General features: G+C 51.5%; 1 protein-coding gene and 1 long non-coding RNA gene across 3 annotated transcripts in view; both read right to left on the minus strand.

The window, feature by feature from the left end:
- The window catches only part of TAF4 (TATA-box binding protein associated factor 4), a 75,726-nt gene that overhangs the window by 13,599 nt on the left and 35,625 nt on the right, over positions 1-26,502 (minus strand). For both annotated transcript variants that reach the window (XM_001490975.5, XM_070247484.1), the window contains 13 exons: positions 18,052-18,218; positions 16,499-16,618; positions 13,198-13,317; positions 12,201-12,323; positions 9,806-9,895; positions 8,951-9,196; positions 7,936-8,083; positions 7,322-7,436; positions 4,899-5,068; positions 4,408-4,538; positions 3,389-3,514; positions 2,818-2,874; positions 2,255-2,374 (listed from right to left, as the gene is read on the minus strand). In XM_001490975.5, the coding sequence (XP_001491025.4) occupies positions 2,255-2,374; positions 2,818-2,874; positions 3,389-3,514; positions 4,408-4,538; positions 4,899-5,068; positions 7,322-7,436; positions 7,936-8,083; positions 8,951-9,196; positions 9,806-9,895; positions 12,201-12,323; positions 13,198-13,317; positions 16,499-16,618; positions 18,052-18,218 (1,733 nt within the window). The remainder of the gene's footprint in view (positions 1-2,254; positions 2,375-2,817; positions 2,875-3,388; positions 3,515-4,407; positions 4,539-4,898; positions 5,069-7,321; positions 7,437-7,935; positions 8,084-8,950; positions 9,197-9,805; positions 9,896-12,200; positions 12,324-13,197; positions 13,318-16,498; positions 16,619-18,051; positions 18,219-26,502) is intronic.
- LOC138920170 (uncharacterized) lies at positions 576-951 on the minus strand. The gene is made up of 2 exons (XR_011430899.1): positions 838-951; positions 576-685 (listed from the first exon to the last, which is right to left on the minus strand). It is a non-coding gene; the product is annotated as an uncharacterized lncRNA (long non-coding RNA).

The raw sequence follows: 26,502 nt of genomic DNA on the forward strand, positions 1-26,502 counted from the left end.
AAACCATTCCAAAAGAAATGGTAGAGAATAAGATTCGAAAAGCCAAAACGACGAAAGAGACGTCAACATCAACACTAGTCACTATGAGATGCCACACCATGAGATGCCACCACACACCTATAAGATTTAGTATGGAACTAAGATCAAAGGAGGGTTAAAGGGAGAGCGTAAACAGTACACAATCGCTACTTGACGGATTACTTCTGTCCACAGCAAAGCACATGTGTGTGAAATGACGGTCCTCGCTGGAGTGCAGCCCACCCGAGCAGGAAGAGCCCGTTCACACTCCTGGTGTCCAGCCGCGATGCCACAGGCCTTCCCCGAGGAGTCAGGATCACACTCTAACAAAGCCTGAAACCAAACCAGGACAGGGAAGGCAGGGTTGGCAGGGGGGGCCGGGTGGAGAGAGGGGCGTCCAAAACACCGTGGGCTCTCCACAGATCCTTCCAATTCCACAGCGAACACAAAGCACGCCAGCTCCAGATCAGCAGCCAGGAGCCGAAGTGCCCGCTCAAACAAGAATCCACACTCTTCAGAAGGTGAAACCCGAGTCTCTCCACACCTCCGCCCGCAACATCCAGCTGGGGAGCAACTACCATCAGACACGCAGAGAAACAGGAGAATGCACTCCATCTCGAGGGAAACTGCAGTAGAGACTGCATCTGAGATGGCCCAGACGTTGAACCTGACAAAGACATGACAGCAGCCTTTATAAATGGCTCAGAGAACAATGGGAAAACAGGGTCTCAATAAGCGAGTTGACAGGGAATCTCAGCAAAGAATTAGAAACCACAAAAAAGACCTGAATGGAAACCCTAGAAGTGCAAACACATTCACCAGGAAAACTTCACCGGATGGCTTGAGAGCCGACTAGAGAAGACAGAAGCCCACGTGTTCACGGAACTTGAAGGTAAATCAGTAGACATTATCCAGTCTGAAGAAGAGAGAAAAAAAGATTAAAGAAAAGTGAACACAGTCTCAGAGACCGATAGGACAACATCAGAAGTCTAACACATGTAATTGGGAGTCCCAGTAGAACAAAGTTAGACTGGAACAGAAAGAAATTTTGAAGAAATAAACGTCAAAATATTCCAAATTTGAGGAAAAACACTGACCTACAGATTGAAGAACCCCCAGTAGCCTAAATATTAAAAGAACCAAGTCTAAACACAACACAAACTCCTAAAAATTAAGAAGACAATCTCAAAACAGAAGACAGTGGAACAGCGTCCTTAAGAAGTGGGAAGATGGCCACACATTTATAGCTGCATAGGGTTAAGAAGAGGAGTTTTGCAATTTTGCAAAACACACTGAGAAACCTTGCATCTTTTTTTGTGACCTGGAACAAGGTCACATGTAACAGGAATTTTCTTGGAAACATGAAAGAGCCCAGCAGTCAAAAAGAGGGGTTCAAGGAATAGAGGAAAAATTGCAAAGGATAGCTAATTCCCGGACTCACTTACCCATTTCAGTCCGTAGTTCTGTAAAATTAAATTACGCATATCTAGATTTGCTTGGTTTATTCAAGAATGTAGGAGAAATTAAATCTTAAATGAAAAGAGTTGAAAGGAAAAAAACTCCCAACCCAGAACTTTATATTCAGGGAAAACATCATTCAAAACTGAGGGTGAAACACAACCCCCGAGTAAACAAAAGCTGAGAGAATCCACGGCCAGCAGGCTGCACCACAAGAAATGCCAACCGCCATCCTTCAAGCCAAAGGGAGATACCGCCGAGGAAACTCGGGCCTAAGAAGACCAGGAAGGATAAATAAGTAGGTAAATATAAAGACATTGTTTTCTTTCTTCCTGTAATTTCACTATATATAAAAATAGGACAACAAACAAAACATGAAACTAACAAAATCTAGACAAACAGAAACCACTGACACCTCCCTCCTCCATGCTGGGAATTATCGTTCTGCTACAGGCTCACCTCGTGCCCAGTGTTCAGGAAGAAGAGTTACCCCACGAAGGTCATTCTGCTGACAGTTATAATCTCCCCCACATTCTTTTCAAGGTCAGTCTAAAGCTCGCCATATAGAACTATGGGGATCAAACTTCCTTCTGGAAAGAGCCTGCATCTCGTGTGATATCCAGAAATAAGCGGATCGGGATTTAAAGGCCAATCTCCCAAGGGAGGGAGACGATACGTAAGTGCAAGGACCCGGTCCTCAGCGGTGTCCGCCTCCCTAAAAGGTAGACTGAGACGCCCCGCAACCCTCCAGTCCCCGCTCCCCAGCGCACTACAGTACCTCTGTGCCCGAGCCCGGGCCTGGAGAGTCCACTTTCCTCTTTTTCCTGGGCCCGATCGCGGCTAGTGCTGTGAGGTTGGCATCTCGCTGCCTCATCTGCGCCAGTTCTTGTTGCTGCATCTTTGTTTGGAAGAGGGAATAAGGACTGTCATTTCGTGCACGTGTTTTTTGTTTAGTACAAAACTAATAGACACCAAAGGGTTTTGTAAAATTTTCTAAGTTAAAACTTTTTTCAGTTTTGACTTTTTTTAACAGTAAGTATATTCTACAAACAGAAAAATAATAAAGCAATAGATGCTCATCTCAAAAAGCTCAGAAAATATGAACAAATTTAAAAAGTACAGACACTACCTGCACCCAAAGAGAACTTATCATTAAATTTAAAAAGAGGACACAAACTGTTTACACTGGAAAACCCCTGTGCAAACAGTTTAAATAGCCACATAAATGCCCCTCATACACAAATACCATCACTTTCTCAATCTTCTCTCTCCTCTTAGCTGTTTAGGTTGGATATGAACCTATTTTCACAAGTGTGTAGTAAAGATTCTTAATTAGCTTACCTCTTTTGCCTTCTGTTTCAACCTTAATTGTTCTGGGTCTTCTTGTCTGGATCGAGACTATTGTTCAAAGAGGTGAAAAAAAAAGAGTTATGACATAAATGTTTATCATCTAACAAATATCTAATTCATGATATAACAACATCGAGGTCATATGACAGAATGCATACTAAATTTTTTAAATGCTTACAGACAAAAGATGAAAATACAGGTTGCATAGCATGAAAAAATTTATTCTTAAGAAAATCAATACCATTTCAATATTAGAACTCAAATATTCGACATGGCTCCCAGCTGCAGGAGTCTGATCTGATGGAGCGTGAGGACGGTGCACCAGGACGGCCCGCAAGGTTCTAGACTCAGTTACGGGTCCTGCCCTCGCGCAGAGTGATGCAAAAGGTCCCGAGGCTTCCCACCCCCACCGCCGCTCCTAATCTCGCGCGTCATGTCTTCCTCAAGGCTAGGCCCAAACACTGCTCCGGCTCCTGGAAACCCCGAGTGTGTCCATGAGTGCCCGGGACAGAGAGGAGGGAGAACCCTCCGACTGACTGTGCCACCAGCACTGAGCACTTGCCTTTGCTGCTCGCATTAAAATTTCTCTTTCCTGTTCATCTTTCCTCTGTTTTTCAATTTGATCAAGCTGTTCGAAAAACTTGAGCTGAGCCCGAACATCGCTTGCCTGCTCATATCTGTCATCATCCTACAAAAAAGGTAAAAGTACTATCTGTCATAAATTTAGGAACCCAGCTAGACAGTCTGTGAACCATGCCTCCCTCCTGTGGTCCAATGCCTACACTGCTACGCAGGCCCAGACTCCTCTCACCTCCGGACCAGTCCTGCATCTGAAGGGCTCTGTACATTAACATGTACAGAAACAAGTCTCAGGTGAGTTACTTTGGGGCTCACGAGAGAATCTCCATTTTATACACTTTGGTATCATTTGATTTTTTAAGTAACAATTAAAAATTTTTAGTGACATAAATGTTTTCAAAGGAAAATGCTGCGTGCTTTTATTGTAACTGCTGCTCTGAAGGCGCTGTGCCTGGGCAAGTGAGTGGTGCCCGCCTCATGCAGTGCGGCCCACTGCTGGCTGCTCCGCGGTGCCCTCCAGGGTAGTGTTCATGTGACTGAGGAGGAAGGCAGTTCTGCTCCAAAACCTGCTGTGATAGGCCGGGGCTTTCGTGCAGGTGAGCCTCCACAAAACAAAACGGGGCAACGTTCCACATCATGGGAGCGCGCGGGCAGGAGCCCTCGGTCTGCAGGCTTAGCTGGGGCCACGGGCATTGGCAGCCCAGGGTGGATGTGGGCGGAAGACTCCACCATCTCCTCAGCTGAAGAGGTCACCCTCTGCCCTGCTGAGCTGAGATCTCTTCAGTGCATCCTCATGCGGGTCCCACTCCTCCTTCCCCAGCCCTGGGGGACAGAGCACTCGAGAACACTACGGGGCCAAAAGAAATGGAATTTTCCCAAAATCTAGTTCTGGGGAAAATTCAGAACAAGTTCACTGCAGCCACCTGCCCTGTGCCTGGATGTGGGAAGGAGGATCCCAGGCACACCAGACTGGGAACTGAGCGCAGGAAAACCACGCGTTACCTTGTAAGAGAAGTTCTTCTGCTGAGCCGTCTCTGATATTTTCTCTACAAGGCTCTGCAGCCTCTGCTGTGTGGCGTGTGACACGTAGCTGACCACGTCTGGATGCAATTCCGTTATGCCGTGCTTTTTACCTGGGCCAGGCAATATCCTACAGTCATTTAGGCACTTCTCTGTCCTCACCAGTTTACCGTTTTTCTCTTATCCACCAGCTTGCTTTACGCAATCTAAGGGCAGCAGAGGCAGGCCCGCAGGGCGGGAGAGGGTGTCCACGCCTGCTTCAGTTACCTGAGGACATCACTGTCAACATGTGGCAAGCACAACGTGGGTAAAAGGCGTGACAAGGGACAAGGTGTGTCCACCTGAAGCCCACGCACCCCAACAGTGGAGCTGCTGGTGAGGACAGCTTCACACTGGGTACTAAAGTCATGGTTCACACCAAACCACATGTGGATGCCAAAAGTCCCAGTGACAGTGATGAAACACAAACGTACCTATTTCTAATATTCTTCTTTGTAAAGGCGCTGGGAGGAGGAAGGTTTCATCTTTACAGGACCGCGTTAGGGTGCCCACTAACTCAGAGTTTGTGGCTAATATTCTCGCACTTTCTTCTGATAGATTTACTCCAGCCATCGACGCAACATCATTAATGTCATCATCGTCCCTTCAGAAAACAAGAAAAGATCACTAACTGAATGAGGAATGAATGAGGCACATTTGGGTGGTCCTGACTTAGTGGGTGATGAATGGGAGGCATGGGACCCCTTGTAGGAAGCACAGGTAATGTCTCCTCCAGGCGTGCGTCCTGCCAGCTGCCTTCTGCACTGTGCTGTCAACTGAATGAGGGAGGCTTGTGGTCTTTGAAAGCAAATCTGTTCTTTTAAAGGAAGCAGCACTCGGGGTTAAGGCCAAATGTGAGTCTGCACAGGGATGTGTGCAGAGGGCTTCCCCACAGTCAACACTAAGTTCAGAGAGAGCAAAGCCCAGAAACACTCTCCTCATTGCTTCAAGGGGTTTGTTCCAAGTGAAACCTTTTTTAAAAAATCACAGAGCATTAATCTATTTTTTAAACAATCACAAACTCTCCAAAAAGCTGGAGCACGGTATCAAGGACTTCTCCTTCCTGAATCACTCAAGCACAAGCTGCGGCCCTGACACCTACACCCGGAACACTCCAGCACGCGCCCTGTGGGCAAGGGCAGCCCCCACAGAACCAGGGCCACCTCTGAAACCACGCTACACGACCACCAGGCTCACACCTCCCAAGTTTGGCTAACTGTCCAACAGCGTCTTCCACGGCAAAAGGGCCCACTTCAGAATCACATGCTGCGTTTCGCTGTCGTCTCTCTCCAGCCTCCTTAGGCCTGGGACGTTCCTCAACCTTTCCTTCACTCTCGTGCCCTTGACCCTTGCAAGGTCACAGCCCAGGTGTTCTGAAGCATGTCCTCAATTTCTGTCTGACTGCCGTCCCCTCGTGACGAGACTTGGGCGATGCATCATTGGCAGGAATGTCACAGAGTGCTGCAGCCTCACCCGCCTCTCCCACAAGCCTGGGTTTCCTGGGTCCCTTACTGACATGCGCTCTGAGCTCCAGCCCCGGAGGTCCCTGGCCAGCTTCCCCACCAGCAGGGCGCTGATTCCCCACTGTGGTCAGTGAGGACCTCGGGGGAGATGCTCTGAAACTGTGTGCATATGCCCTTCCTCACAAACTTTGTGTTTATCCATTTCTATGGGCTCATGGTTTCCTGTCTTATTCAGTAGGTACGGTCTGTTACTACAGACGTGGCCAGCAGGACCTCAGCGAGGACATTGCAGGTGACTTTGGTGAACTCTGACACATGCCCATCCACTTTCCACACTGCTTTCTGACTCACCAGATGTGCTACGCTCATCTTGACTCTCCTCATCCCACCCCTAGAATCAGCCTTTCTAAGGCACCCTGGTCACTGCATGGAAAACAGTTTTTAGAAGATGAGATCTGAGCGTTGGGTGTGCTCGCTGCCATTTGGGTGCTGCTGCTCCCAGGCTCCTTCAGCAGACAGAGCAGGGAATTTCCATCTGTAGTTATTTCACATCTATCTGTGCACACTGACCTAGGAGTTTACATCGGTATGTCCAATGCTAACTCAAAACCCAGGGCTCATTCCAGTTTACTCTCTTTCTGTATTTCTAACTCCCTTCCCTGACAGGAAGAAACTAAGGCCTCCCGTAGCCTTCACTCACTTCCTTCTCTGATCTGCACATGGACCTATCTCCCGTCTCTACCACCAGACCCTCTCCCACAAGAAAATCCTCCCCACCCCACCAGGCGCTGGCCCTCCGTGCCATGCTGCCCCAGGCACGCAGCCCTTCCCACCCTGCTTGGGCGTGGACATGGCTCAGGCCACCACGGCTCCCACCACTAACGCCAACCCTGCTCCACCCGCCCAAAGCCTTTTCGAATGAGTGTCTGGGAAGGGAAGGGCCCAGACAAGCCTTGTGAAAACAAGCACTTTCCTCCTGCTTGGTCACAGTCACTCAAGTCATTACTACAGCTCTTTCTATTGCTGCGACCCCAACACGCAACTCCTCCCCTACAATGACGCTCAGACCAGCTGCTAAGCCAAGACACCAAAGTACAGAATTTCTGAAGGTTCTGATGTTGAAAGAAGGGCGAGTGAAGCTTTCTGTATTATGATTGCGATGCACTCAGAATACAATAAATACGAATTTTCTATCAGTTCACACAGAAAACCAGTTGGTTTGCTGTCTTGTCATGTGTCTTGCAGCAAACCTCCCTGAGCTAACTTTGTGTGAAAACATGCACACGAAGGTCAGAATTAAGCATGGAAAGAACAGGGGCTCAAAGCCACCAGTGGCCAGGGCCGGGGGCAGGACCCGCTATGGGACAGACAGCGCATGCGGGCTCACTCCTTACCGAAACGAGCCTCCCCCGGGCTCCTTGAGTTTATTTTTCTGAGCAGCAGCGGCTTGTGCCGATACAGTAGAAAGAGCTTTGGTTCCGGGTAACACAGCAGGTTTCACCACAGGGACTGCAAAACAAGAGACGCAGGATGCACCCACCAACACATACCGGCAGAGCGTGCACTGTCCTGCACGCGACGGAAGCCACTTGAGGCTCTGCTGAAAGGAGCCCCTGCTCCGGAGCTCAATGGCCCGAGGAAGAGCGTTGCACCCTCGCCCGCCACAATCAAGTGTTTAAAAACATTAGATTACTACCCAAATTAGAGGTAAAAGTGGCATCTCTCAAGCATTTATTTTCCTGTATCTCACCAAACCTTTTTAAGCGCAGGAATAAAGAAACTAGCAGTGTTAACTATATATAATTTAAACAATCATATTGACGGAGGTGTTGGCTGCACAACACTGTAAATGTAATGAATGACACAGAACTGTACACTAAAAATGGCTATAATGGTAAATTTTATATTAGGTGTATGACACAATAAAAAAACAAGAAAACAAGATCCTCCAGCGAGTGGCCCGGGACAGGCTGTGCGTCTGGGGTGGCCCGTGGTCACGTGCCCTCACCTGGCTGCAGCTGGTTCAGCTGAATTTGCTGGGGTGTAGTGAGCACGATGCGGTTGTGTGGCTGCCGTAGGGCCACCATCGGCGTCTGCGTCAACGTCACCTGCGGGGGGCGGATCAGCGCTCCAGGCTTGGGCGGCTGCTGGATCACCTGAAGCAGAGCCCACAGGCCGCGTGAGCACACCTCTCCCTGAGAGCCACTAGCGCCCCGTCCTGAGGTCCCCCTGCCCTGGCCGGGGACAGGGAAGCTGCAGCAGGACCACGGCAGGGTCGGTTGGGTGGCACCATGTCAGGCACTACCATCAAGGCACACTCTTTAGGGCAGGTTTGCTACTCGGGAGCTGCGTGTGGGCCCTGAGGTCGGCGCCTGGAGGAGCGTCTGTGAGCTCAGTGATGGGTGAGCATGAGATGTCTCCCCAGATACAGCAGACCGCTGGGGCTGCCTGGGGGCTCCAGGGCAACGGTTTTTTTCCTCCTTATTTTCTCTAAGAGGCAAGATGGCTTTTACCCTGGGGGCGATTTCCCATATCTTGCCTTCAACTTGGCCCTCAAGAAGGGCCTCTCCTACTGTCCCCCAGACATGGCCTGCCCCTCTCACCATGCCATGGCCGAGCTCCAGGGCAGTGCCCCTGGCACTGAGTCCCATCCTGGCCGTGTGGCCATGTCCCCTCTTACTCCAGGCCCCGCGCTGCCCTGACGAAACTTCCACTCCGCTAGCCAGCACACATCGGCCTCTGTGTCTGCTCAAGATGCTACCCACCCGGCCAGCCTGCTCTCTGCGTCCAGCCTAGCCCCCCCAGCCCCGGCACTCAGCAGCACTCCAAATGGGAGCTGTACTGAGCATGACAAAAAGGCAGGGGCCGGCCTCCAGTTGACACTACTATTTAAGACGACACCCAAGCCTCTTCCTAGCGGGAGCTCCCTGCCTGCCTGAGGAGGTCCCTCTGAGCCGCGGTGACTTATTTAAGAGACAGGCAGACGGGCATTGGAGGGACGGGCGAGGCTCTCGCCTTCATACCAGTGGCGTGGGCTGCCCCTGCTTGCCAACGCCAACCTGTGTGGGCTGCGTGAGGCTGATGACAGGGGGCTGGAGGGCGCTGGTCACGGTGGCTGCCGTCTTCCCGGCTGTGCGCTGCACCGAGCTGCTCAGCACCACGGCCGTGAGCGCAGTGGTAGCCTGTGAGGCTGGCGGCGGCTGCTGCTGGCTCTGCTGGATGAAGGCTGCGGAGTCGGGGGTCAGCTGTCTCAAGGCGGGCAAGCTCCTCTGGGCGGAAAGACAGACGTGGGGTTGGCGGGCAGCACTGGCATTGGGTTCCTTTCTCACAAACTCAGAAACATCCAATTCTGAGAAAAAGTTCTCAAGCTAAACAGTGTGGGTTTGAGAGCCTGAAGGAAACGCCTCTGGATGCTGGGCTTTTCAACATCCAGCACTCATTAACGCCCGCCTCGCTATCACCCACAGGATTATTCTCCCTAAGAACTGGCTGAAGTTGGTTTACAAAACAAAGCAACAAAGCAGCAGTACGTCTGAAACGCGCTCAAGAACATTACGGCAGCAGAGGTTATCTAAGAGGGACGAACCCTTGGTCCTGACTGGGTGAGCACTCCCCCATGCCCCACACTCACGGGCCGCCCGGTGCGGCTCCCCTCTGCCCGGGGAGCACAGGCGCTTTGGGCCCTCTGCTGCCACACAACAGGATGGCCACAGTCAGGGTCTCATAACTCACAGAAAAGCCTCTAAGAGAAAACTTATTCTGTCACAGCTTTAAACTGCCCAACACACTGGTGACACCTGTGAGACCCGCCCCTCCCTCCGAGGGAGCCCGCCCCCGGCTGCTGCAGGCGCGCAGCTGGGTGAGGGTCTGGAAATTACCTTCAGGAAAGGCACAAGGTAAGGTTGAGGTGAAGAATTAAGTTCTCGGTATAACCTACTAGTGAAATCTTCTGCTTCGATTTTTCCATCCTTAAAAATAAAATTCAGACTGAAATTACTCCGTGAATAAAAGTTCGCACACCCCCCTCTTCGCTCAGCACTACTCTGCTCTTGCATTTCACGGTCAGCTGTTCCTTCTGCCAGGCCTCGTGTTGGATGGAGGTGACGGGAAAATCAGGGTGCTGGTGTCTCAACTGACACGGGCCTCCCAGGTGTGCGGCTGAAGGCTCGCCTGGACCCTCGTGGGGGCTGAGCTGACGGCTATGGCCCCGCCTGGGCGGCTTACTGGTCTGCATCTCGTCTCCACACGAGTCCCTCACTCAACCCCAGCCTTCGCTCAACGTTCACCAAGCACCTGCTACGTGTCAGGCATTTTTCTGGGAGACGGGCTAGCTAAAAGCAACCTCGTTATCAAAGTCAGAGCTGCAAGCACAGGAGCCACAGGGCAGCCCAGATGGGGACTCAGGGACACTTTACTGGAAGAGATGACACCTGTGCCAAGACCCCCAAGCCGCCAGGTGGAAGCCCCGGGCAGGGAGGGCAGGTGTTCCATGGAGAGGAAGCGAGAGTCCAGACAAGAGGGGCACAATTCTGTTCTGGAAACCAAAGCAGGTCTGGTGTGAGGACAGGGAGGGTGAGAGGGGTGACAGGATGGGACATCACAGGGCCACCCTCGAGTTGGAGGCCTTGAGAGGGGAAACACCACCCCAGCCCAGGCCTGCTGATACCAGGACCCTATACAAGGAAAGCAAGCCTGTGCCCGGCCCGCACTCCCTAATTTGGGGTCACCTATTACCAGCAGCCCAGCCCCATGCTAAGAGACGCCGAATTCAAGGAGGGAACAGCCAGGGCTGTGGAGAACTGATCTAAGAAGGGCAGAAGGGGGCTCTGGTGCCCTGAGAAGAGCGTGGGGTAGCGGGGCAGCACCAGCCTCATCTGGGCAGCAAGAAACAGCAAAGTTTTTCAGCAGGGGGTGGGACCCCAGACAAGGGACCGTGGGGGTGAAAAGGAAGGGCACCTAAGTAGAAATTTTCATGAGAAGGTAAAATGGTACAACAAAAACAAACAAACAAAAAGCTGGGAGTTCTTGCTTCTCATGGGAGGTGAGATAATTTTTTAATCTATAAGTGTCCTGAAAACATTTAAGTACATCGTCTGAAGCAATCCTTTGCCTGCAAGGGCGTGACTTCTCTCTTTTCCAGACCAAAAACCATGTGGTCTGTGAGCACGGGGCAGAGCCCTCTCAGCAGAGGACACGCCATCTGCAGGGTGCTGTCCTCCAGCCTGTCGTGTCCATGGCAGCCCCAGGGGTGGGAGGGCCTCCCCCTACACCCTACTCTCAGCTCTGTGCTGGCTGCACTCAGAAGGGAGGCCTGAGGAGCCCCGAGCCAGGGCTGACAAACCCCACCAGCAGAAAAACACTCGAAAGGCCAGATGTTAAACCAACCAGGTTTCCTCGACAAAGAAATCAAAAAGAAAGAAAAAAGGCAGGAAGGAGGGGACGCTCGGGTTAAAAGAGACATAAAGTCAACTCAGTAGATGGACTGGACTGAATCTCAACTGGAACAAGCTGTCAGAGATGCTGAGAGGGCCTGGGAGGGGTGAACGCTGGCTGCTCTCGAGGCCTCACCCCTTGAGGGCTATGGAGGGAGTCTTGTGTTTGTGCATTGATCACGGCGTGGCGGCTACGTGTGTAAGAAGTGCCCTCATTGCTTAGAGACCGGCGACGAAATATTTACAGGACTGGTGAGGCAGGCAAGGGTGGCAAGGAGGGGATGCAGCAGGTACAAAATTGGATTTGAATTGGCAACTGATGACACCTGCAGATGGGTACTTGGGGGCTCACCCGCCTCTGCTTTCCACTTCTGTACAGGTTTACACGTCTCCATTAAAACAGGTAAACAGAGGAGAGAGAGAATCTTTAAAACGTCCTCTATCGGGTGTATTTAAAAGTCACCCCTGTGAGGCTAAGATGACGTTTTCAGACGGCAATCAACCAATCTGGAAAAGGAGGTTCCAGAAACATCCTGGAGGCAGGGCCCACTCTTCGCAGGGCACTCTAGGGGTACACGGGCCGGCAGACGGCAGGGCTGAGGGGAGGCCGGGCGCTGGCCTCGCTGGCAGGGCAACCTCTCTGCCAAGTCCCCAGAACGCCGAGGCTCAAGGCCGAGTCCCCAGCTGGGCCATGCACGCCTCTGGCAGGACTGTCCCTTCACCCACAGCCTGCCCACGCCTTCACGGGCATTCCTCCCTGCCGCCCTGAGCGTCCTCAACGGCCCCACTAACAGCAAACACAACACTTTACAGCAAAGGGCCCAAGAGGAAGTTCTCTTACCAGTAGATTCTGTACTAGTTCTTTCACATTAGCGGCCGTCTCTGTAGACTGTTTACCAGATGAAGCCAGTTTTATTAACGTAGATAGAAAATTTTTACATTTCTTCACGTTTTCCATAGTTTCCTGGATTCAATTTAAAAAGATACAAGTGCAAAGGTCTATAAAAGGCAGATTTTCATCATAGCTTTTGGTTTAACTAAGATATGTCTAGGCATATAAACAACGTGTATTTCTTCTCTAAACTTCTTTCAAGAAAATGCAGTAACTCTCACGGCCTGCTGATGGGAGTATAAACCAGGACATGTGCTCTCAGGACCATTTGACCAACAAAGCAGAGGCCTGCCAAGTTACATCTCCGTCAGCCAGCAATTCTACTTGTAGGCATGGAACTGAGTAAATAACCATGAATGTAAAAAAGATGAATCTGTAAGATGTTCACCATAACGTCGCTTATCATAAAGAAAAACTGATATCTATCTAAATGCATAATAAAAGGAATTAAATTATGACACAGCTGCTAAAGATGATGAAAAAATACTTAGCAAAGAAACGTGAAAAAAGTCATAAAGTGTGATCCACTGGTTCTGAGATTTTCCCATGGAGGGAAACTCCTGGAAGCAGAAGCACAGACGGATGGCACTGGGCTCTACACACAGCAGCGTCCCTGAGTCCACGTGCTCCCCCTTCAGACGCAGCTGTCAGGGCTCCTTCTACCACTGCAGACTTCTGTACGGCCTGCGAGCCTCGCACGGGAAGACAGGGCCCTTCCTGCTGCCCTCAGACCCCACCTCGTCAGGGCCATGACCCAGATTCATCTGCATATCTGGGGCTGGGGCTCCCCGTGCAGGCCTCAAGCAGTTCCTGGGGCCCTGGGAGGAAAGGAGGCGACAGCGTGTGGCCACATGTGGACCAGGCGCCTTGAGCTGCGTTCCTGACCAGCAGGGGGTGGGCTGAGCTGCCCAGGAGGTGGTGAGCGGCGTGGCAAGGCAGCACTCACCGTGGCAGCTGTGGAGGTGGTGGTGGCCCCTGGGACCGTTCGCTGAGGTGTCCCCGTCTGAACAGCCGTGGCCGTCCCGAGGGAAGCTGTCTGGGCAGCACCGCCCAGAACAAGCTGAGGCTGCAAGAATCCAAAACATGAGGTAAATAGAGGCCTATTTAAAGGGAGACAGCCTTCCTGTCCCTCATAAGAAAATGAGACTTCCCCACCGGACAGGTGTGTGCTGGCGGGACAGGCACCCTCAAGGGACCCACGGAAGGCTCCACGATAAACCATGCCCCTGAGGGCTGCAGTCCTGAGTGCCTGAGGAAGCAATATTTTGCACCTGTAGCAAAAACTAATAGAAATGAAGTCAATTGCTGGAAAGAACCTGGTTGTCAAAAGTCGATCTTAAAAGTCACATGGTGACCAGTATAAATTATCTCTTTTTTTTCTGGTGAGGAAAATTGGCCCTGAGCTAATAACATCTGTTGCCAATCTTCCTCTTTTTTTTTTAACCTCCTCAAAGCCCCAGTACATAGTTGTATGTCCTAACTGTAGGTCCTCCGAGTTCTCCTATGTGGGATGCCACCTCATTGTGGCTTCAAGAGTGGTGTGTAGGTCTGCACCCAGGATGCAAACCAGCAAACCCCAGGCCGCCAAAGCAGACTGCGCAAATTTAACCACTATGCCACCAGGCCGGCCCCTAAATCATCTCTTAATAACTAAACCAGATCCTATCTCTGGGAAATTAAAAAAACAGAGAAACTACAACTGAAAAACCTATCATCTGGTTTACAGAGAGAAGGCTGGCGACAAGAACGGCAGGACGTCACATCCACGCGACAGCCCTCCCACAGGTATCGGATCAGGTGGGGGTCCCTGGCCCCTCCACTACCAGAACAACCTTGCTTTGCTCTTCAAAAGCAAGTCTCATCAAGAAACATCATGGAAAAGGGGGTTTTTCAGAGCAGACCTGAGAAACCGAAGGGAGTCAGTGTTAGCAGAGAGGGGCTATTTTGCTAAACAAATGCATTTAAGCAAATGAACAGCTACCCATCAATCAATAAAGTGGGGCAATTCAAACTGCTGGCTTAGCCAGATTCCCGAGATTTCTATTCTACATGAACAATCACGACACAAATGTTTATTGGTTTTTTTTAATTAGTAGTTTTCCAATTTGTAAATCTAGCCTTCAGCATTTTCTCTCCAATTCTTTAAACGTTACTTTTTTACGACTTGTGAAAGTAAGGGGCAGCAGAGGCCCCGAGCGTGACTGCTTCCGCCTGCCCGCCTGCTCTGTTGGGGGCGCTCCAAGGGCACCTGGAGCAGGCAGGCAGCTGCGACCTGCAGCCGGCACTTCCGCAGGTCTCTAAGGTTCTCCCAGTTCCCCGGGCGGTGGACACCGTTTCAAGGGCTGTGGACACTGTTTCAAGGGAGGAACGTGAGCTGGCAGAGACTGAGCTGGAAGAGATGATGGGCCTTTTCTTCATAAACTATGTATTCTTTTATTGTAACATTAAGCATGTGTTACTTTTGCAACTAGAAAACATCAAATAAAAAACTTCAAAGGAAGAAAACATAAAAGAACAAACCAAGCAGCCACCTCTAGGTAGCGAGGGGAAGACAGTGGAGCTGCTTCTGGACACCCAGAAATATCCAAGGCTGTCATCCTTTGGGAGTTTTCCTTCACGCCACAATCATGCCTCACATTTACTTCTACTGGTCCAATGAACCCATGTTCCACCCGGACGATACTGAGATTGTGTCTACCTCTTTCATAAGTTTACCTTCCACTAAAATTGACACAAAAACTACGAGCTTCACTACCTTCTCAGAAAAATCACCTTTCACTATAGCATGGTGAATGTGTAGTAGAGTATATAGTCAAGCATAGCGGAGTAAGTACAGTAAAGCATAGGAGAGTACAGCATACTATAGTGAAGGCACGGCCTTCTACCACAACTGAAACTCAGACTCAACTTGGGCGGAAAGACTCTGTCGCAGGAACGCTCCGGTCTCCTGGGCACAGGCTCCTGACGCACAGACGACCGCTGCTGCAGCTCATCCACTGGGGGCTGCACCGCTCTGTGAGCTGTTTGAAGGGCAGTGTCCCCCACTGCAGACGCCGAAAGGCAAATGCAGACGAGACCCAGAGAGAGTGGAGAGAGCGCGGGGGTGGGGGTGGGGGTGCTCCCCGGCCTCCACAAGCTGCTGCTGCACACCACCTCTCGGCCTCGGTTTCCTCGCTTGGAATGGGAACAGTGCCGACCCGACAGCACTGCACTGGGGGTTACACATAAATCAGCAATGCATGGAAGCGCAGTCCTGGCACGCCGCAGATGCCTAATAAACATAGCTAACACTGTATTTATGACAGGTAACTGAGTATTATGACAGCAAACCCTGCAAGCCGCTAACATGCACTTATGACGGACGCTCACAAACCCTTATGAACGGCGACAGCTCTGAAGCACTTTGCTTCTGGCTGCTGCAAGCTGGCGGCCAGGGCAGGCGCTTCCCTGACCGGGGGTCTCCTCCTCTGTCAAGGGAGGGGCCAGCCTAGCCGGGGCATGGCCCCTCTCCTCAGCTTTAAGACCAGCGGCTGAGCTGTCAGGAGCATCAAAACACGCCAAGGGAGAGTCAGCACCTGCTCTAGAACACTCTCCCTTCCCACAGCTTAAAACACTATTTAAAGAACAAACAAACACACCAACCCCACCAGGGTTGATAGGGAACGCTTCTGGAACCACTTCATTAACTGAAGGTGAAGGACACAGGACACAGGGAGGCAGTGCAGCCTGGCGGCCAGCGTGCAGGCTCCAAGGCTGTGCTGGCTGAGACCAAGAGCAAGTTCTAGAACCTCTCACACCTCACTGGGCAATGCCTCATCAATAAGTGTTGTGAGAATTACACAAATTAACGCACATAAGCAGTAAGAAGGGTGCTGGGACTCGATGCTCACACAAGAGCTGCTATCACGATGCATCAATGCGTTTACAGGCAGACAGGCACACGCGCAAACTGTCTACACTATAGACTCTTTCTGCTCCGGAGATGCCTTACAATCAAATATTAATAAGATGACATTTTTAATTATGCTTCTTACATAATGGAGCGCTTTTAAAAGTGCTGCTGGTGTTAAATTCCGTGTGGCTTTAAAGAAAAGGAAGCTTTGCCCACCCTGTGCTGGCAGTCAGATAAAACACCTTCTTCAGGGGAGCCTTCCCACTAAACGCCACTTCCACTTCGCATCCACCAGCCAGACTCGAGCAGCCCCGCCTTCGCGTCCAGGATGCCGCCACCCCGAGCCACGTCTCACCTGCACTCCGGGCGAGCGCTGCAATGCTGTGGTGGGCTGTACCGTCGTCTGGGCCTGAGACACTTGTTTAATTATGGTCGTTGGGGTCACCTGCCGTGCAATAATAGGGGTCCCAGGTGCCTGAAAAGTAAGTAAGAGTCATCTAAAAGGAGCGACAAGTGAAAGTTAATTCTCCGCCACCCAGTGCACCCCATATCAACCCTGCAACAGGGCAGCGGTCCACTCCAGTGTGTCCACAAGCCCATTCACAACTTTCAATGAAGCCACCCAATTCTAAACTGTTTTACCAAAGTAAAAAGTGTATGATGAAATCTTTAGACTCCTTTAACAAAGTCTACCAAAAATGGTCTTTAAAGAATGCAGATAGCTGGGAAATCAGTTCCGGTGTGGATTTCTGGTGATCCTGCTCACAAGCACGAAAAAAGTGATGAAGGTGATAAGAAGCATATGTCCCCTGGGTCTAAAGACCGGCCCCAGTGCTACAGAAGAGAAGTAAAGGAGACGGTGGCCCAGGCAGCCTGCTGACACCCTAATCCCGGGCAGAAAGACGGCTCAGTCCTGAGCAAGGGGACGCTGAAGCTGGTATGAGAGGAGACTGACAGCAAAAATGCTGACAGTCAGATGGCGACACACACAACCAAGAGTTAAAGTGAAACCACAAATGTCTTACGTCTGCATCTTACTTAACAGAACTCTACAGACTTTGAAAACACTGTTTTGAGCTATTTCAGACATTCAATAAATGGGGAGGTGGGTACTTTGTGAGTCTCTGAGCATATACATGACCTCAGTCGACCATGTAGGGGCCTCAACTCCAGGGGGAACGCTGCTGAAATCACAGGAGAAAAGAGTTCTTAAGATCTTTCTAGTCTCCACTTTAGTTTCTAACTAGCCAACTAGCTCAGAATAGCAGAATTACGGCACCAGAGAGAAAAGCACCAGGAAAGAGAGCGGAAACGTAAGGTGCTGGCACGTGCCCAAACAGAGACGACGAGACTGACAAGGAACGCTGCCTGCTCAGGGAGGGGCACGTCCCAGGCACTCTGCTTCAAGTATCAGAACCTGTCCTCCGGACACAGTCTCAGGGGTCAGGGAACTAACCCCACAAGGCTTAGATATCCGTGCGTGGGAGGAGGGGGACCATTTACCATAATCCTGTAAAGTTCTTATGCGCCTCCCTGATAATAATAGCTGACACTTACTCAGTGCTCACTCTGTTCCACTACTCTCAGCACTTTAAATGTCTTAACTCAGCCCTCATAACAGCCCTACAAGGGACGACTAGGTAGAATCTCTACGTTGCAGAAGAGGAAACTGAGGCACAAGACGGTGAAGTCAAGAGAGAAGGGAAGGGGCCAGGACCCACAGTTTCGCAGTGCATGGGCGCAGGGGCTGACCCCTCAAAGCAGTGCTGTCCTTGACACCAGCGTCAGCTGCCCCAACAGTGGACGACAGGACAGCCCACAGAGGCAGCACGGCCACCCTCCTCAACCCTCACGGATCCGGCCAGACTCCCCGCAGGTGGGCGTGGTGGGGCGCAGGTGTGCACTCACCTGGACGGTAGAGATCTGGACAGGAGGGGCGCTGGTGGGGGTTGCGGGACGGGGTGCCATGGTGGTCTGAGGCTGGGCCTGGGCATGGGCCTGGGCCTGCATCTGGGCCAAGGCCTGCTGAGGAATCATTAACAACTGCCCATTCTCGCTCCGCACGAGGACCATACCTGGGGATAAAGCAGAGCTGGCGTCAGGAAATACGCCCCACCCCAGACAGCCGATGAAGGCACTGACCCTACCAGAGAGGAGCCTGACAGCTCTGAAAAGAAAAAAGGAGAAGTTGTAAAACATACAAAGTCACTGAACTCTAAACACACTTGCCAGTAAACATAGTACACAGGACGAAAAAACTTCAAAAGGTTTTTTTCATGGAATTCTAATAGCAATTGAGACTTCCTTTTATAAATAAGCCAGGGAGCAAAGCTTCTGCATGCCACACTGCCCCAAGCATGCCACACAGCCACCCCACGCTGGCCTGCATGGCCATGTACCTACTTTCAAGATGAGGAAGACAGGCGCAGGGACCCCGAGGGCCTGGCACAAGTCCCCACAGCCACACACTCTCCCCCACACCGGCTGCCGAGGGCTCACGCTGCCTTGGGCGTGGCCAAGTTCACCACTCGGCAGGTGTCGGGGAGGCGTTGTGGCTGGGGCCTCAGATCTCAAGCAAGTCACTCCATCTCCTGCCCCCACTTCCGTCTCTGGAGGTGGGCAGCACGGCTCTCGACCCCTTCTCTTCTATCCACACGGCTGGCAGGGCCTAAGAGACACAGCACGCCCGACAGCCCTCCTGGGTGCGGGGGCAGTGCTGTGCCCACAGCTGACCTGGGACACCCACAACACAGAGACATAAACACTCAGGGAAAACCACTCGCAATTCACGGTACTTGAGCTAAATCACTGGAATGCAAATCCTATCCTCAGGTTTGGCATTAATCTTAGCTCAAAAACCAGCAACCAATTATATCACAGATTCCATGAGAAACAGGACCTCAGCTGTCTGACCTTTACACTCAATTTCCCATGACACAGCTATGACAGAGCTGCAGAGGACAGCTTCAAACACCATACTCTTCCTCAAGCGTGGCCCCAGCAGACAGCCCAGCGCCGCGCGCATCAGTGAAAAACAGATGGGACGAAAAGGGAGGCATCTCCACATCCACGCTGGCCAAGCCTCGGACGCCCGGAAGCCTGCTGCATTTGCAGCCTTTCCTCCTCCCCTCAAGGCAAGCTACAAACGGTACTCTCAGAAAGGAGACAGCAAACCTGAGAGGCTCCCCTTGGCCATCGCACGGTCACGCCAGGCCTTCCCTCCCAACCAGACAGGAGCTGGAGCGATCCGGGAAGCCTGAGATGTCTTTGAAGCTGCTGGCCCCGGCTCCTTCAACACCCGTCATGACATCAAGAAACAACAGTGAGGCCCCTGCCTGGGTTCACGTCTACAACTCTTGATCCAAAAGAACCACATTCATGCCCACTAAGAGAGCTTCCCTCCAAAACATCCCTTTTAAAATAAACCATGCTGAAATCTAAAAAACAAAACAAAACCAAAAACTCAGCTGCTGCAAATAACTCACTGCTGAAATCTCCAAACCCTGGAGCCCGCTAACACACTGCCAAGAGAAAGGCCCGGAAGGCTCACTGAAACAGACGTCGGCGCCCCGGCAGGTGCCCACTACACTCAGGAAAGGCTTGGCGGGCGGGGGTGCAGCTTGAGTCAGCTATGATCACCAGAGTTGGGTGTAGACCCTCAGGGAATTTGGTACAGCCACCCACCCAGGTCCATGCATGTGCTAGGGACACCAAAAGAGAAAGCTCGGTAAACCCCTCCTGATGCCGTCCTCTCACACCCGACCATTCATTCATCATACTCACTCACCCATTCAGAGGCCCTGCTCCTTCCTCTTGAGAATTCTGAGAAGCCGATACTCAATGCGGCTGAGCGGCCCAGAGCGCACCAGCGGCAGGGCAGTGAGGCCATAAGGCTCCCCCAGCACCTACGCCTAACACCCCGATTTCAAACTTGCTGATGTGGCAGTGGATGTATACACTTTAATTATCAGATGCTTTTTTGCTTAAACAATTACATTTACGGAAATTTAAAGGAATATTTAAATAAATATTCATGAAATAGAGTTGTGGTTAAAATGCCAACAAAGTAAAGGTGTAGGAAAATAGATCGTGCCTGCTGTGCCACATGCCTGTGGTGAGGATGACAGCAGGGGAAAGATCCAAGTTCAGCCCAGAAGCGACTGTGTGACCAAGCAGGTGACTTCACCTGGCTCGGGCACTGAAAATGCCTCCAAGTGAGTACAGAAGAGGAAGAGTGAGAAAACCGACCGACGCGACCGGACACACAGGCAGCCAGGATGCTTTCAAAATGACCGACTGAACAGCCGCAATGATGCTCCCACGACCACGAGCAGCCACGGGCGCCTCAGGCGGAGGAAGTTCACGTGCACACGGCGGCCGGTGCTGTGCTGGGAGGACGGTGTGTCACAGCCACTAATTTGGACAAAAAGAAAAGTCAGACACACGTGACAGCCCAAGACAGAACACCGACTGCTGCGTCACAGGCCGCGTTGTAAGGACATTACCACAGTTCTGGATCTTGTACACTCTGGTTATAGTCATTCATCACAAACAGAAAGATAAGTGTACAGCTTCTATTCATGCAGAGGCAAAGAAACACAACTTTGTCTCAAAATTTAACTTAATTTAATTTAAATTACAGATGAAAGGTCATGAAAAGGTAATCGCCTGCATTTACAGGCAGCACCACGGCCTGGGGACATCCATCTGGCCCAGCGGCAGGAGGCGACCCCCTCCCAAGCCTCAGTGTGCACAAGGGGTGGCTCAGGGAAGGGATCTACCTTACAGACAGCCACCGAGGCCACGGTTGAGTGACTCCTCCAAGAGCACCCGAAGCAGCCGCCTGGCACACCACAGTGCCTTCCCACACAAACGCACCTAAAACCCACACCACACACGCACCCTGGCAGTTTTGTTTCAATAGTGCCCAAGCAGGGCTGTATATGGAGGGCCATACTCATCGGACCCTTCAATGACGGAAAAAGAAGGCCAAGCTTGCCACGGTAAACACAACTTCCATTTCAAAAGACCCTTCGGATTCACCGAATCAGCCCAATGTGGTCAATTCCCAAAGGCAGGTAACAACAAAGACCAGGCCTTGGGCTCTGCCTCCTGACGCAGCCTCACCTCCTCGCAGCCACCCTCCCCCCCTCACCCCACAGCGCCCGGCCACCCGGCTCCTTCTGCCCTCACCGTCTCCCCTCTCCTCCACTCAGAACACTGAAACCAAAACCGCCAACTGCACGAACAATCATCAAGACGCAGCCAGACCACGCAGACAGAAACAACTTAGATTTTCCTTTTCAATTATCTTACTCTCTCTCTTAGTATAGAAATAAGTGCTCACGAGAGAAAACTTGAGAAGTGCAGTGACGGACAAGGGAAACAGAAATCTCCTGCAATCCTACCTGCTTTGGTTAATAGGGCTGTGTATTTCTTTCCACTCGCTATCCTACGTGCATATGTACAACATACGTGTTCTGATAACTGTAAAGAAAATGGAGAGCATTTTGTGATATTCAGTTTGGTATTTTCTCGTTTTCACTTCTTGTATCATAAGCATTTTCCGTGTCATTAAACATTCTTCAAAAACATAATTTTCAGTGGCTACATAATATTTCATCCAAAATGTATTTCTAATTTCTTTACTGGTGAAGACAGGCTATTTTCTATTTTTCACTATTGTGAAAGCTCAGGTTTTAAAACTACAACGCATAGTTTCAAGGCTGCACCGACTGGCAGTGACCGAGCCTCCACGTGCCCATTCGTTCGGCAGGACCACGACACCCGCCTGTTGGGAGGCAGGCGCACTTCTGGGGCGGGAAGCGGAGTGTCCAGCAGCCAGAGTCCTCCCGGAGGCCAGCCCCACAAGCTCTGTGGGGCCACATCCCCCCATCCCAGCACTGAGGCAACCACGAGTTAGTTCCTGACGACTGAAGGAAGCCTACCCCGCCTCGAGCACCAGAGTTCAAGATACACTCAAGGGCTCACACCCAGGGTGACAGTCGCTCTGATCCTTTTCATAACAACACTTTTTACTATATTTTTAACCAAAATGTAGGTCAGCCAAAGCCACACTACAAATTAAATGGGGATTTCTCGACTGGCCTGGGAACCTCCACCTGGAAGACATCACTTCGGAGAAAACGCTCTTCAGCAAACCCTGGGGAGTCGGCACCGGGAGCTTTGCACCCCAGCCCCCTGACCTCGCCTGTGACACCCCTTCACACAGGCTTGTCCTTCCACCTTAGCCCAGAGGCTCCCCACCCCGGAGGGGATCTTGCCTGGGAAAATGGCCTGGGCTGCAAGGACATGAGCAAGGAATGGCAGCCCAGGTCAGAGGGACCAGAGCCCTGCCCTCACTCTCACCTCCACGGGGGTCCCTAGTGCTGTCACCTCTCAGACCTCACTGAGAGTCTGCAAAAATGGTACAAAAGGCAAAGCCCCCCACAATCAAATGTGCAAAATGAACCCATTCCCCCAAACCCCAACGTTGTCACTTAAGAAGCCAAATCAAGACAGGAGTAGAGAAACGCCCCGCCGAGGCGCAGTCTGAAATCCAGCTGGAGAATTCACACTGAGCACCGCGCAGCACTTCCCAACTGCTCGACAGAGCTTGGGGAGGCTCTGAGGAGGACCGACAGGATGGCCAGGGACCTGGTGGCCCCAGGCTGCAGCTGGCAGAAGGAGGAGCATGGAAGAAGGAGCATCCACCAGGCCAAAGCATGACAAGGCCACCCCGCCTGCCCAGAGGCTCCCCCTCCAGCAGGTCCCCAAGCTCTCCAATGGCAGCAGACTCTACAAGATGCCAACACAGGCACTGGTAAGGCTGATTGAATTACGGCCTAAATGTTCCTTTTACTCTTAGCCTTTCACATTACCCCCAAAATGTGACGAAACCTGCAGAGCTGTGACTTCAGCAAACCTGGCAGCGGTGAAGACACGCGAGTGAGCAGGGCCCTGAGTTACTTCTGGCACCACACTCACCCTCCCAAAACCTAAGCACAAGGGAGCGGAGCGCACCACCGCACCAAGCCGTGCAGCTGCTGCAGCACTGCCTCTGAAAGGAGCCCGGCTCCCACACAGCCCACAGGAGGCTCAGGGCTGCCTGCCTCCCAGAGCAGCTGGTCAGGGCCACGACCTGCCCGTACTTTAGGGACACCCCTTCTTGCTCTCACCCACAAAACGCACAACTCTGACCATCCTTTCTGATAAACTCTCATTCTCGGCCCCCAAAGTGCCACCAGACAGTGGCACCAGCGAGCATGGACACGACCTTGAGTGTGAAAAGGGGCATGCCGGAACCGGGCGCTTCTCTCTTTCAAGGCTTGTCCTGTCTCTTTAAGCAGGCACCCGAGCGGCAACCGTGTGTGCAGGCGCGTCTCACTTTTAAAACCTGTTTACCACTAAGCCAAATGTTTTCTCTTTCATCTTCACAGGGGCCAATTTAAGACTCAAAGGAAGAACCGCCCAGGAGAAAACGCTGTTGCTGAAGTGCTGGGAGTGCTGACGTCACTGCATTTCTGAATATTTAGTTAAAAATGAAGCTTCAGACCCAAATCATGGTCCAGCATTTGCAGTTCCCTGCACCTCAGATGCTGTTGTAAAATCATAAACTTTTCTTCACCCTAGCTTATGCCGAAAACTCAAAAAACTGCTGAAGAAAATTAAGGCAGACCCAAATGCCTGCAGAGATTTACCATATCTTGTTCACAGGTAAGGAAACTCAGCATCATTAAGACATCAACTCTCCCCAAACTGACCTGCAGATGTAACGCAATCCATCAAGGTCCCAGTAGCTTTCTGTGTGGAAACGGACAAGCCAACTCCAAAATTCATACAGAAATGCAAACGTTCCAGAGTAGCCAAAACTACCATGAAAAAGAACAAAGTCAGAAGACCAACACTACCTGAGTCCAAGATTCACAAGAAAGCTACAGTAATCCAGACAGTGTAGGACTGGCCTAACGGGAAACAAGCAGATCAAAGGAACAGAACAGAGGCCAGAAATAGACCCACAAATACATGGACAGCTGCTTCTCAGCAAAGGCACAGAGGCACTTCAGCGGGAGATGGACAACCTCTCAACATGCGGGGGCATGTGGGTGTCCACATATGGAATCACTGACTTGGATCCATACCTCACACCACACACCAAAATCAACTCAAAACGGATCCTAGACCTAAACTGAAACCCTGAAACTCTAAAACTTCTGGAAGAAAACAGAGGAAAAAATCTTTGTGACCTCAGGCTAGGCAAAGATGTTCTAGATATGATACCAGGAACATAATCCGTAAAAGAAGAAATTGATAAACTGGACCTCATCAAAATCAAAAACTTCTGCTCTTCAAAATACACTGCTAAGAGATGAAAAGACAAACCACAGGATGCGAGAAAATCTCTGTAAAGCGTATATCTAATAAAGGTTTGTATCCAGAACATATACAGAATTCTCAAAACTCAATAACAGGAGAACAAGCAACCTAATACAAAAAAATGGGCAACAGGGGCCAGCCCAACCATGTAGTGGTTAAGCTCGTGTGCTCCACTTTGGCAGCCCAGGGTTTGCCGGTTCGGATCCTGGGCACGGACCTATACACTACTTATCAAGCCACGCTGTGGCAGGCATCCCACATATAAAATGGAGGAAGATGAGCACAGATGTTAGCTCAGGGTCAATCTTCCTCAGCAAAAAGAGAAGGATTGGTGGCAGATGTCAGCTCAGGGCTAATATTCTTCAAAAAAAATGGGCAACAGATTTGAACAGACACTTCACCAAAAATGATATACAGATGGCAAATAAGCACATGAAAAGATGCTACATCACTAGTCACTAGGGGAACGCAAATTAAATGCATGATGCAATACCATTATACACCCACTAATTGGCCCAAGTAAAGACTGGCCGTCTCGAGTGCCCGCGAGGGTGTGCTGGAAGTGGAGCTCTCCAGTGCTGCTGGTGGGAAGGCATCCTGCAGTTTCTCAAGAAGTTCAGCACAGCCTGGCGCAGCCTTCCACTCCTAGGCATACATCCAGGAGGAAGGGAAGAACATACCCTTACAGAGACACTTACAAGAGTTATTCGTAGCAGCTTTATCTGTAACAGCCCCAAACTGGTAACAACCCAGAAGTACACCAATAGATGACAGGTCCAACAATGGCTGACACGTCCACAGAATGGCACAGTAAAGAAGGCATGAGCTACCGACACATGGAACCACCTGCATGAATCTCCCATTACAACAGAGTGATCTTTCCGAAACTCTCCTGCCAGGAAGCTCTCGGTGGCTTCCCACGGCTCCTGGGATAAAGCCATCTTCCCTATGGCAGCCTCCAAGCCCCTGAGGGCAGCCCCCACCTCTCTGCAGTCTCACCTCGCAGCATGCAGACGCTAGCCACAGAGCCGCTGCCCACCACAGGACCTCCACCCAGAACCTTCCCTCTTTCCCAATTGCCTCCTAACCCAACTCACCCTCTGGAGCCCACTGAAGCCCGGCATCCTCAGGAGAAGCTGCCCGGCCCTCCCCGGGCGAGCCAGCCTCTCTCCAGCTCTGCCTCGGGCGTCTGTCACAGCTGCAATTTGAGAACTGTGCAATCACTCCCTAATGTCTGTGCCCCCTCATGTGAGCTCCCCGCGGGCAGGACTAACTCTGACAGGCGGTCCTCATTGTCTGCACGAAGGAATGAATTCAAGAGAAGCTCAGGAGCCTACAACGTGCCAGACTTGGGCACACCCTGTGCCCACCCCAGGCCCTCACTTCCCCACACGCTGCGTTTCTCCTCCTTCAGACCACAAAATCCTTCCTCCCACAACTGTCTTCTTCATCCCTGTGTCTTCAGAGCAGGATAAAATGTACTCGCCAAATAAATAACTTTCTGCATTGGTTACTCCAAGACCATTCACCTCACCTTCACAGACATCTAAGTCACAGATTCATTAAACACTGACTATGTGCCACGCACTGGGCCTACGACGGTGGGCACAACTCACTCTACCGATGCGACAGAGATGAGCAGCGGTCAGGAAACACCTGCCCAGCCCCTCTCTCCCGGCTGGTGAGCTGCTCCCCTCCTCTCCCAGGGAGCCTGCCAGGATACGCGACCCGTCTACTCAGTCAGGGACTGTGGCATCTTCCAAGCTGTAACTCCCACGGGCGGGGTTCCGAGCTGAGTGTCACTGTTTCTTAAGGAAGCATGCACGGCCGGCGCTCCCGAGGCTCGGGACCGAGAACCGGCCCTGACGTCCTGGCCTCGGGCGCTCGAAGTGGAGAACGCTCAGAGCGGGGTTCGCGCCGCCGGCTGCACGGATGGTTTCAGCCCTCGTCCCGCCAGGGCTGCTTCCGGCCCCAAAACACCCC

The sequence above is a fragment of the Equus caballus genome, chromosome 22 (assembly GCF_041296265.1).
Source record: "Equus caballus isolate H_3958 breed thoroughbred chromosome 22, TB-T2T, whole genome shotgun sequence".
Taxonomy (NCBI): domain Eukaryota; kingdom Metazoa; phylum Chordata; class Mammalia; order Perissodactyla; family Equidae; genus Equus; species Equus caballus.